Source organism: Mus caroli, chromosome 9 (assembly GCF_900094665.2).
Source record: "Mus caroli chromosome 9, CAROLI_EIJ_v1.1, whole genome shotgun sequence".
Taxonomy (NCBI): Eukaryota; Metazoa; Chordata; class Mammalia; order Rodentia; family Muridae; genus Mus; species Mus caroli.
Genome location: NC_034578.1, coordinates 46,264,453 through 46,277,171, shown reverse-complemented (window position 1 = coordinate 46,277,171; position 12,719 = coordinate 46,264,453). Strand labels below are relative to the sequence as shown.

The window sequence follows — 12,719 nt, the reverse complement described above, 5'->3', positions numbered from 1 at the left end:
TCTCTCTCTCTCTCTCTCTCTCTCTCTCTCTCTCTCTCTCTCTTTCTCTCCCCTCTTCCTTCTTCTCCTCCTCTTCCTCCTGCTCCTTCTCTTTTTCCTCTTTCTCTGGTTTTGCTGCTGGTAAACTTGAGTGCCTTCAAAAGACTTCTAATGAGACAAACTTTGAATCTCCCAGCCAGGTCAAGATCATCCATTCGTCGTTAGGCTAACAGCATATTGTGTGTGTGTGTGTGTGTGTGTGTGTGTGTGTGTGTGTGTGTGTGTGTGTGTATGGGGAGGTGTTTTGTTCTGTTTTGTTGGTTGATTGTTGGGCGGGTATCAGCAGCTCAGAGTTTCCTAAGATTTCTGGATTAAATGAGGGTCCAGTGCTTTCCAGGAGATGGCTACCAAGTCATTGGTAGCTGTGAGCTACCCTAGGGCACCTGCTTAGCTTACCTTCTGGCACCAGGGTGCTCCTGGGGACAAGAGCCTTTCCCAAAGATTAGCATTAGATTCAAGTTCAGCAAGAAGATCAAAGTCCATAATTAAATGTTCAGGGCAAGTTAAGTGCTCAAAACTTTGGTGCTAAAAATATTATATTTAGCATGCAAATTATGCCCTGACAGTTCCCCAGAGCCTGAGCCCGTGGGTGCTACTACCCTGTTTGTCATTATTCCTGATTGTAAGGTGCCAAGAACATCCCTCTTTCACTGGGTTGATTTCTACTTCACTTTTAAGGAGTCAGCTGTCTGTTGTTGGGGCAGTGCCCGCCTAGGACCCTGAGAGCCTGGAGTTGTGAATGAACCTGGGATTGAGAAGATGGACACCTGCTCAAGCCACTGTCCTCAGGCTTTGCCTGTCTCACACTGCCCATGCCAGAGACCAGACATGGAACAGACAGCTATGAGCAAACCTAACACCTCAGGGGCCACCTTTACCATGAAACGCTCCCTGCCCTGGTGGCTAAGATTAGTCCTGAAGAGGAACCATGATCCAGGAAGGTGAGGTAGCTGGATTCCCTATTATTGTCACCTATATGCTATACCTAGATGTTAAGGGTAGTGTTGACAGTGTTCCAGGCCACCCAAGTGCCCGTGGAAATGACTCTTGTCAAGGTTTTATTGGTTTGGTGCATGTATGGTGATGTTACAGAGTTGGAGCCCAGACCCCTCCAAGCTGCAGCTTCCCCACCCTCACTCAGGGCCAGACCCAATGGTATCAGCAGCCCCAGCAGCCCCATCCACAGCCTCCTCTAAGGCAGAGGCACTGGCAGAGAAGAGACTTGGGAGAGAGAGGATATCAACATCCCCCGCCCAAGAGCCCCAAGTTACCACCTCCAACTTCAGCTCCAACACTGGTCCAAGGCTCAACTTCCCAGGCTGTCCAGCATTTGCTGTGGGGAATGGCTATGTCCAATGTATGTCAAGAAGTGGCAGAGTGGATTGGAGGGTAGAGGGAAATCAGCTATTTTTCTCCTTACAGTCTCTCTTGGGGCCCTTGAGGATTAGAGTTGTTTTCCCCCAAAGGGTACAGAAACCCCATGGGATTCTATAACAGTGGAGGACATAGCAATACCCACTGCTATGAAAAGTAGGGACTCACACTAGACTTGGGGTGGAAAACAGATTTTCAGCCTCAGTTTCTCTGGGGTCCGTGGAGCTACCTGGTGTTTATGTGTGTCTCCCGACACTAACGTCACCTGAAGGCCTTGGCATGTTCCCTGCTTTCCTATGTGGTCCCTGTAAAGTAAGAACAGTCCTTCTCTTCTACCTGATCCAACATAGGCAAGCAAGGGCCAGGCCAAGCCAACAATCAAGGTGTGCTCTGCTACTGAGCTAGCTTCCATGCCTGAGAGGAAGGTCAAGGAAGGCTGCTGCTTCTTTGGTGCCAAGGAGACAGGATCTGCATGTGAAAGGGGCACTCTGTGAGCTGCTCTGAGCCATGGGTCCAACCCCAGAGCTGGTAAGATACCAGTCTCCCTGGCCCTACCCTGGCAGGATAAGGGTGTGTGGGCAGAGAGGGGCACCGAGCCAAGCTAACACTGCAGAGCCTGCAGGGTCAAGAGAAGGCCGAGTCCATCTGGGCCTTTCTGCCCACAGCTTGCAGGGATGAGGTCTGGCCTGCCTAGGCAGGGAGGCGGCAAGCAGCTGCTGTGCAGGCAAGGGGCAGACTCAGCAGTGCAGGATCTTCATGAAGGCCTTGCGGAACTCAATGTTGAAGGTGGTATAGATGATGGGGTTCACGGCACTGTTGACATAGCCCAGCCATGTGAAGGCGCTGTAGAGGACTGGTGGGATGTTGCAGTCACAGTGTATATTCAGGATGTGCGTGATGAAGAAGGGCAGCCAGCAGATGATGAACACACCTGGGAAGAGGGCAAGGTCAGGCTGGCACTGGGTGAAGGAGAGACTGGACTAGGTGAGTCCCACTCCCCATCCATCCATCTACACTGTCACAGGCTTCCTTGGGGCACCAAGACTGCTAACTGCTGGTGGTCACCCCAGAGTTGTGGCAAAGGGAGCTCTGGTCTATGATCTGAATATCTTTCGTTTAGCACACATCTGTGGGGAAGGGTCCCTGCATTTCCCTCAGCCTCATTTTTCTCGTTGGCTCAATGGACATGACATCCACCTGCTTAAAAACGAATGGAAAATGTTAGCTGTCTGACTCTAGTAGGTCTCTGCAAATAGGCACACCAACTACTTCCCAGTCACCATCGTGGGCAATGCTATCCTCAAGCTGATGACACTGGACAGAATTTGTTCTCAGCAGTGTGGGACATAAAATTTAGGAAAAGAGAAGTTTTCATGGTGGCTCCTTGAATTCAATGGGAAACTATTTTTATGTTGACTTCACAATGTCCCCAAGACCACTTTGCTCTTGACTGACACAGCTGACATCTGATTCCCATCTGACTAAACCGCTCAAATGTCAAGGCTCTTGCTCCAGCTTTTCCTAAGACTGCTCAGTGTTGGTAGGCATAGCCTTTGTCTGTCCTACCTGGAGATCATGCACTCTTACAAAGGCAGGCTTCAAGATCACTTGCTCCAGTTGGACATTCAGTGTGTAGTTACAGGGGATGTTTTAGGACAGAGCAGCGTCTTGGAGTAACAAGTGCAGAACTAGTGGACTGTCACATGGAACTGGCTCCAAACCCCTCCTGCCACACCCTAGATATGTATTGGAAAATAATCCCTTACCTCTCTTGGGCCTGTGCTTCTGAACAGGAGGGCATCAGAGCCTACCTACTCATAGCATAGGTTTTCCATCAGATAGGGTCCCAGTGTCATGAGAATGGAGAGCTCACACCCTGCCCTCCTTTCCCAACTGCCTTCAGTCTACTTCCTAGATTGTGTCCTTCATTACACAATTGCCTAAAAGTTAAAAAAATTGCTCTTTAGTGTGTGTGTGTGTGTGTGTGTGTGTGTGTGTGTGTGAGAGAGAGAGAGAGAGAGAGAGAGAGAGAGAGAGAGAGAAGCCACATGGAAATCAAAGGACTGCTTGTGGGAAATTGGGACTGAGGGATTGAACTCAGGTTGTCAGGTTTGGTGGTGGCAAGTGCCTTTACCAGCTGAGCCATCTCTCCAGCCCATAGAACTTTATTCAAAAGTCTTGCCTAGCAAATCTGTAGTCACCTCTCAAATACCTATCTGATTTTTCACAAGGGGACGATATTTCATACAGGAACTTGGTTGAGTGAAAAATGCATATTTTCCAATTCCTCGGCAATAGTAGTAGTAACAAAATGTCTAAGAACTCTCATATGTGATGCTTTCCTCACCCTGTGCCATCCTGACTATGACAGCCACCGTGAGAGGCAACTTACTCTACATATAGGAGAGCAGAAGGAGAAGGCACATACCTAGAACACAGGCTATGGTTTCTTAACCAGAGACTAGTAAAGCCCAGACACTGAGTCAAACTGCCTTAGTTATGCCTTAGTTAACTACACAAATTCTGATTTGCCCTTCTGTACAGCAGACACAATAGGAGATTCTACTAAATATTGACTGTATGTATGGAATGTGGCCTGTTATTGCAGAAATACCCAACCCATGACCTTCAAACTATGGTCAACAAAGCGGAGTCTAGGACCTGCTGGGATGTTGCCAGGGCTGGGCATGGCAGGGCTGTGGCCATCACCCAGAGCTTACTCACCAAGAACAATGGCAAGCATCTGAGTGGCTTTCTTCTCCTTCTGCTGGGAGAGCTTCCTGCGGCTCATCGTCTTAAGGGAGGTCCGGGTTTTGCCATTGGGCATGGTCTGGATCTCAAAGAACTTGGCAATCCTGGGATTGACAATCTTGGCATGCCCATTCTTTTCTGGTTTGGCAGGACTGTCAGGGTTGCTATGTAGACCGTGGTGGGATGGATCAGGGAGAGTGAGCTGGTGGTGACTGGGAGGGATGGGGCTATACCGGGTCCTCTCTGGGGGGCTGGTGCTTGACAGCATCTCCATTTCCAGCTCCTGAGCTCGGCGGGCAGCATCCTGAAGCAGAGAGAGAGAACTTAGGATGAAATTCCTGGGCAGAAGCCACCAAGCCTCCTCGGTCCTCCTGCCCCTCTGCACACTCTTGCAAACAGCATGGCTTCTCTGCCAGGAACACAAAGAGAGCCATCACTGGGAGGCAGGGACCATCTGAATACAGCACTCAAACTCACGGCAGTTACTCCTGGACCACTGCCCAGAGCAATCTGTGAAGCCTCAATACCCTAGAAATGCTTGGATGCTAGCACCCATCCACTTCTCTTTAAATAACCTGAGTGACACTTCGTGAGTGCTAAGGGCCAGACACCAATTCAGCTGCTAAGATAAACCCTGACTGAAGTTCAGTCTTGCTTCACCTTCAAGAACTTAATTCTAACTACATAAAAATCATGTTCTCCATCCTCCCTGCCAGGCTGGAGTACAGGCACCTGCACCACCAAGGATACGTGGGCTGACTAGCTTGATTCCAAAGCATAGGGCGGATCTGGAAGCACCATATGGTCTTCCTTGGTAGACTGACCCAGAAGCCCCAACATGGATCCACACATAGCTTCCCAGTCCTCTTTAGACTCCACTGTCCCAGACCTTTTGTGATCTAGGATCAGCGTCTGAAATACAGACTATTTGCCCAGATGGTGAAAATGGGCTGCTGCCTTGATTATAACTTGAGATCTGTTTTAGTACCTATATTACACATAGCTCATTAGAGTCCTGTCCTTGGAATCCAGCCAAATTGTAGGAACCTTGCCTATCTAAGAGACATATTGCTGGATTTTATGTATCCCAACTTAGCTGGGGAATGAAATGCCTGCTTCTTGAACTCTGGTTGTAACTAGTACCATGGAGAGCTCAAGTATGCTATAAGTCTGCATTTATAGGTTCTATGTTCACAATATGCTTCTTGTCTACCCCAGCTGCTCTGCTCTGTCCCAACCCTACAGCTGGCCACCAGCTCCCAGCCTCAGAAGCTGCCTATCCAAAAGGTGGTGCATGCTGAATGGGAAAACTCGGATGTGGATTTAGAAGTCACACAGATCTTGGCTCCAATATGCACTCTTTCACTAACTGTTTAGACTTGGGTGAGCTACCTGTACTCTGAGCCTTGGCTACCTCTGCTGTGAGCTGAAGACCAATAAGAATTACTCCCCAGGGTTACCTGAGGATTTGATGTGATATCAGGAAGCATGGAGGTGTTTGAGAAGTGGAACTAGCCTGTATAGTCACGTTTGCTAGGTTTTATGAGTAGATTATTTCCCCAACAAGCTTCAACGTATCGGTGCCCTGCAGAATTAAGGCATCTCACTCCCTACTAGAAGTGTACAATGTAAATGTGCTCTCAGCTGAAGCAAAGTAGGGGTGCCAGGAGACACTTCTCCCTTAAAATAGCTGAGATTCTAGGATCAGGGATGGTGGGCTCCATTGGTGGGGGTAGGCAGAAAGATGGCATTGTGTCCCTGACCTGAACACTTACCATTCTCCGCCTGTTCACTGGGAAACTCCCATTAGACTTCATGATAACGGTGCAGAGTTTCATGTCCTCAGGGTGGGTACAGTTGCCCTGTGGAGTGAGCCAGCACATGGGTCACACAAGACAGTGGAGAGCAGAGATGGTAAGGGAATAGAAACCCAATACAAAGGAGTCCATGGAGAACTCAGACTCTTGTCAGAGGCTCAGCAACTAGAGGAGTGTGGGCCACAGAAGACAGTCGGGCAAGAGGGAAGGCTGGTACACTGATGAGAAGAGGCAGGCAAGGTGAGAGGCAAAAGGAGCTTGTTCTTTGTGGAGGACCTACTCAAGATCATGCTAGGCACATGCTCACATCCTTTCTCACATCAAATCTTCAGGAAAACCCTGTGAACTGCACATGACTCCCACTTAACAGAAGAGGAAACCAAGGCTCATAGAAGCTAACCAACATGCCTAAGGACACACAATTTTAAAAATGTGAAAGGACCAGGATTTGAACCTGATGCATCTAACCCATAAGTTCTTGATATTTCCATACCCACATACTGCCTTCATTGTAGAATACTGAGTGAAAGAGAGAGATTTTATGATAAAAGAGCAGAGGAAAAAAGTGGGGGAAGAGGAGGCAGGGGTGTACATGGAGGGCAGAGCTGAGCATAGCAGGTACAAAGAATGGTATAGAGACGATGGAAGAAGGGGGAAGGAAACATGGAGGCCATAATGAGAAAGGCCGAACTACCTGAGGAAGAATAGAGAAACTAAGGATCAGATCAAGCAAGAATTGCTTCATACAGCCACAAAGATCTTCACATGGCCAATCCTACTTAGCTCCCACCAGGAACCATCTTCCCATTGTAAAGATTCTGTCACTCCACTGAGGTCTACACCCTCATCTCACCCCAGGAAGCTATTCCAGCCTAGACTTCCACCTTACTGTAATGTTCCAGGCCCGACCCATATGTAGTATTAGCTCTCTTGATAATGCTTAGGTAGAGACCCATGTTGGGGCTGAGGTTGGAGACCTTGAGTGGTGTCTTCAGGTTGGCTCTGAAAGCTCGGCTGCTACGCTTGGTGTTGACCCGCTTCCGACGCTTGCGGAGAACGATGTAGATTTTGATATAGACCAGCAGGGTGACGATGAAGGGCACGTAGAACGAGACGATGGAGGAGTAGACCACGAAGGCAGGGTTGGCAATGATACACTCATTCTGGTCTAGGGGAATAGAGAAACTCAGATGGGCAACATGTCATCAGGCCCACTAGGCTATAGCACCACCAGAAGATGCTTATCTTCTTGTTGGAAAACAGAAGCAATCATATAGATTATGTACGGAATGTTGCCTGGAAATGGTAGATGCAAATCAATGCTCAGTTAAAAAAAAAATCAAAGTATAAAACCCCCAACTGTTGATCAAGAAGTAAACCTGGGACTGACTGCTTCCAAGTTTCTCATTTCTCTTCTCTAATTACTTGCTCATTAATTTTGCCATTTCTACGCACAGAGGAAAGCCATGATTCAGAGGGTATGACCCAAATAAAATGTATTTTCAAAAAAGAAATCCATTACTTTAGTTTTTCAAGAGAAGAGGCTCTGCTATTCCATAATTTTGACAACAGAATAACTTCACCCACTTATTTAACTAACTCACCTGTGTTCTATTGTTTAATGTTCACCTACAGTTCCTTCCAGGTAGACCAGATGTCTGTAGATATCAAATTCACTCTGAATTAATTTAAATATAATTAGCTTTCTTCATACTTCTGAGAATTCCTGTGGCATCTTTATTCTGAATTATATACTTCCTGGACTTTTATGTAGCCTATGCTCTAGAGAAATACCCATATAGCTCTTGTCTCTCTGCTGAGAAGCAGATCCATACTGTAAGTATTCTATTTGCCTTCTGTTTGAGTTGCTCTTTACACTGCCTCCTACAAGAAGGGGCTTGAGGTTGGCTCACCTCCTACTTGTTTCTAGTTTTCTTGCTCCAGGTAGAATGGGACCTTGGATCAACTGACCCACTGGGTTGCAACCTCATCCCCTAAGTACCACTATCAGATGTAAATGAAATAACCTACATGAGCACATACACACATGTGCACTTTGTAAAGCTGTCTGTATTACACCAACACATTAAATTAGATTGAAAAAATGGCCAAATCTTCTCTTTAGCCATTTTCCCTTCTCCACATCCAGTCCCAATGTGCCCGGTGGCTCTCTTTTTTTCTCCTGCCCAATCTGAAACAACTCTAAGTTGGGTTGGATCTGTGTGATGCCTCCAGCCTCCTTAGAGTTAGGAATGAGCAACCACCCATATCTGTATAAAAGACTCGGCCATTCATTGTCCTAAACAAACCAGAGAGATAGAGTCATCTGAGCCCCAGGCAATGGCCAGACTTGCCTGTGTTGTTGAGTCCAAAGAGCAGTGGGCAAGAGATGGTGAAGGACAGGACCCAGACAATGGCGATCATGACAGTAACTCGGCGCTTGGAGCTGTAGCGTGTGTTATACAGCATAGGCATGGCCACAGCTGTGTACCTGCAAAGGCAAGGATATTAAGTCTGGGTTGCTGGCCATCAGACCCCTCACTCTACAACATGCACCACAGATGCTCTGTCTGCCTGGCTCTATGAAGCCTGCCTAAGACCTTCCCCCTTGTCCTCACATTCAAACACTTAATGAGCAGCAGATACTCTGTACTCCTAGGCCATTCACTACTTAACTTCCTCCACCTGGATTGTAGACTTTCTGATGGCTCTTTGTACATCTGAAACCATCCTTACTATACTAGATTGCAGAAGGCTAAAGAATTTATTGACAACTGGTAGTTTTGTCCCTCAGAGCAAGGCTTTAGCCTCATTTAGCAATAATTGAGGTTGGCTCTGATAACAGTAGCATTATTAATCCCCCCTCACATTCCTCTACCAAACACTCATTCCTCACTCAATAACATCTCATCCTCCAACAGTCCTGTGAGAGGGAAGTGCAGGTCCTCTGGAAGCCTCACAACATGTTATGTGTGTGAGTGGAAGACTCTAAGAGTACAGCTGAGTAAAGTGGACATGGCTTGGGCCCCCTTGACCAGGTGTCTGAACCCAAATTCCTAACTCAACACTGTAGCTTAAGGGACAGTGAAAATGAACCATGGGGGTCAAATAATTTCTACAATCTTCCCATGGGCATATAAATAGGGAGCAACAGGATTTGGGTTCCAGTCAGAACCAACTCTTTCATATAAGGTATGAGCTAGGTAGTCTGCACTATCTAGCCAAACAACACATCAGACACACACACACACACACACACACACACACACACACACACACATGGGTTCACATACACACAGCCAGTCACTACAGAACCTGATGCGGAGAAGAGGTAAGGCACTGAGCAAGAATGACCAAGTTCATCTCACCCAACATGGATGTCCTCACCTGTCGATGCTGATGGCACACAGGTTCAGGATGCTTGCTGTGCACATCATGACATCCAGAGTGACAAAGATGTCACAGTGAATCCTGCTGAATTTCCACTCACCCACCACCTGGAGATAAAACAATGTCTTGAGTGGAAAGCATGGTTGTGGAGATTATTTACCTAGGGCTCAATCCTACCAAGAGAGCCATGCCCATGAGGTATAGAAACAATCTCGGAGGACAAACCAAGTACATGTGCCAGTCACATTTCTCCTCTCTGTAACAAAACACGTGACAAAAATCAATGCAATGACAGGATTATTTTGGCTCATAGCTATAGGACACTGTCCAGGATGGTGGAAAGTCGTGGTGGTCAAAGCGTGAAGCATCTGGTCACATGGAACAAAGAAAGATGGGTTCATCTTGAGTTTATTGTTTGTTTGTTTGTTTGTTTTTATTCACCCTATGTCTTCAACATCATGGAATAGCAAAGCCCACATATAGAGTAGCTCTTCCCACTTCAGGTAAACTGAATATTGGAAAGCCCCTCACAGACAAGCCCAGAGGTTTGTCTCCTAGGTAGTTCAGGATCCTGTCAGGTTGACTCCCTATGATCTATCATAGAGACCTTACAGGTCACCAGCTAAGCAGCAATGGGAAGCAAGTAGATCCTATGAGGACTTGGGGCCAGTACCCCTTGCCTCATGTAGATCTACTTTTGTGGCAAGAACTTTGTGTTAGGAGAAAGATGACTCACCTCACCTGAGTGCCTCAACTTTGAGCCTTAATCTGTAAAGTGGCTGGGTGAGGATCTCGGCAAGTTTTCCAAAATTCTGGTTTTATCTACTTAACACCTATTCACCACACAGACAACCATAGTTGCTATACTTTCTGCTGCTGATTTTTGGCAAGAGGGGGAAGGCAACTTTCAGATCTAGGGTGATGTTATCCCTCCCAGTGCTCCCTAAATTTGCAAGTCTGGTGTGCCCCAACCATATAGGAAATGTTTAGATTCTACTCACAGGAGAGAGGAGTGAAAAATGCCCATCCATGGACTAAAGCAGGGAAGCATACACTGTGTGCTCTAGCTCAGGAGGGTCCCATACTAACTGTCATATTGATCCTCACCAACACTGCCCTCTCTTCCCATCTCAGAAACAAAACCAAATATTTCCAAAACCCAACAAGTTCCATAAGGGGCAATACAGTTGCCTCTGCCAGCCATGGCTAAAGCAAGTGTTTTCCTGTATACATCTTCTGGGGGTTCATGAGTGTCTGTTCCTGGACTGTGGGAACTGAAGACTGTAAAGCATGAGCAGGGCTTCCAAGAGACAGAATTTCTTTTCAAGGCACCACTCACTGGGCAGAGCACTAGGCCCATCTGGCTCACGGCTTAGGTATCCCTTCTGGGACTGGGATCTGGAAGCTGCCTTCATGCTCCTGAGGATCCAGGTCTGAAATACCAAGGACCTCTTCCTCGTCTTCCCTGCACTGCTTCTCTTCCACCTTGGAAAGTAGTTAGGAACAGCAAGGACTCCTTGCCACAAGCTTCTCAATGTTTCCTGCCTGGATGCAGGGTCCCAATCTCCTGTGGAGCTCTATCCCTGCTGCCTCAAGCAAACTGCATTGTCTAATCGTTCATCAGTTTTTTTTTTTCATCCAGGGCACCAAGATTCCCCAGGCCCCGGACCCAGGGGGAGACTTGGCTACTGTTCAATCGATCCCTGCTGAGTAAGTAACAGATGATCCAGAACCATCTTTGCACTTCTTCTACAAACTGCTCACAGTGACTCTCACTATGAAGGATGTGAGACCTGGAAGACCCCCAGGAAGGCAGGAGCTCCCTCTCTGTCCTCTCTCAGGAATTGCTCCCTTAGCTATTCAAACAGAAATGGGTGGAGCCAAGAAAGTCTTTCTCCACCTTGACTCTTGAAGCTTTCCACTCCACCTCTGTAACAATGGCAGAAAATGATGAAAAAGACATCTTCTTGAAGGACTGAGGGTCCCAGAGATCCCAGGACAGTTACTGTAGGGATGTGTCCTATCCTGCAGTCTAATGAGGACTTGGGGGCTGGAGGCTAACAGACCCCATATCCATAATCCTGAACAGAACATCTTTCTTTCTGGAAAGGGGGTGCCTCTTTGCCTGTGCATGAAGAGGGAAAAGAAGGGGAGGGAGGGGAATCATCCTTTCTTTATCTTTTATTTATTTCTTCTTTATCAGCCTTGTCATATAATATGAGCCATGGACCATTCTGAACGTTTTTTTGTATAGTGACTCAATGGATTTTTGAACTTATAAGCAGAAAGTCAAGGCACACAAGGTCATTTGTGATCCTATTTCCTCCGTCATTGTTCTGTGGTAGCTTGAGGCATAGGGCCCTTTTTTGAAGGAACCATGAGCTGACCAAGCCTGAAAATCAAGTGATTCTTCGAGGAGAGTTCTGCATATAGCTCAGAGGATGGACAGAGTCGAGGGTCCTCACAAACAAGAGGGTTGTGGAGGAACTGCAGTGGGGGCCTGTTGTGGTGAGTTTCAGTTGTCAATCTGATGGATCTTAGAGTCACCTGCAAAGAGTCCCCCTGAGAACTGGGCAGGCCTTTGTCAGTGTCTGAGAGGATTTTGGTGGTTGTTGTTAGTGGTGGTTTGGTTTTGGGTTTGATTTGTTTTTGATGGGTTAATTGAGGTAGGAAGACCTACCATGAGTGTGAGTGGCTCTATTTCATAGGCATGGCTCTGGACTGTATAAGAGTAGAGAGAACAAGCTGAGCATTGAGCACACACACCTTTATTTCTATCTGCCTTTGACTATGGACGAGATGTGACCAGCTGCTTCAAAGTTCCTGCCTTCACTTGTCTAAACAATCTGTAATTTGGAATTGTGAGCCAAAATAAACCATTTCTGCCCTAAATTACTTTTTGTCAGAGTATTTTTTTTGTTTTTTTTAATTTTTAATATTTTTATTACATATTTTCCTCAATTACATTTCCAATGCTATCCCAAAAGTCCCCCATAGCGCCCCCCACTTCCCTACCCACCCATTCCCGTTCTCAGAGTATTTTTTAAATCGCAGCAACAGAAACAAAATGACAACAATCTTGAATAACTAATCAACTTCCTATGTACCCAGGCTTGAGGCTGCCCTTTGCACTGGACAGGCCACCCCAGGCTCCTAGGCAGAGGAAGCAAGAGCACCTCACTTGTGCCTCTTAAATTCCCCAGTTCCCCATATCTACATGCTAGACCTGAAGAGTTTCCCCAAGGAGAAGGGCTCCAAACTGGGACTTCCCCAAAAAACAGCTCTTCCCTTTCCTGTATGGCTTGGGTCAGGACGGACTCTGTTCAAAGCCTCTGATTCCTGTTCTAG

The 12,719-nt window shown here is 47.0% G+C and overlaps 1 protein-coding gene across 4 annotated transcripts in view; it reads right to left on the bottom strand.

Annotated features, from left to right (window-relative positions):
- Positions 1–1,080: 1,080 nt before the first annotated feature.
- Drd2 (dopamine receptor D2) overlaps positions 1,081–12,719 on the bottom strand; it is a 66,866-nt gene continuing 55,227 nt past the window's right edge. For 2 of the 4 annotated variants that reach the window (XM_029481157.1, XM_029481156.1), the window contains exons 3-7: positions 9,369–9,478; positions 8,336–8,472; positions 6,959–7,149; positions 4,138–4,468; positions 1,085–2,344 (exon numbers count right to left, since the gene is read on the bottom strand). In XM_029481157.1, the coding sequence (XP_029337017.1) occupies positions 2,151–2,344; positions 4,138–4,468; positions 6,959–7,149; positions 8,336–8,472; positions 9,369–9,478 (963 nt within the window). In that variant the 3' untranslated portion in view covers positions 1,085–2,150. Of the gene's footprint in view, positions 2,345–4,137; positions 4,469–5,939; positions 6,027–6,958; positions 7,150–8,335; positions 8,473–9,368; positions 9,479–12,719 lie in introns of all 4 variants that reach the window. The other 2 variants (XM_021172004.2, XM_029481155.1) reach the window with 2 other exon arrangements.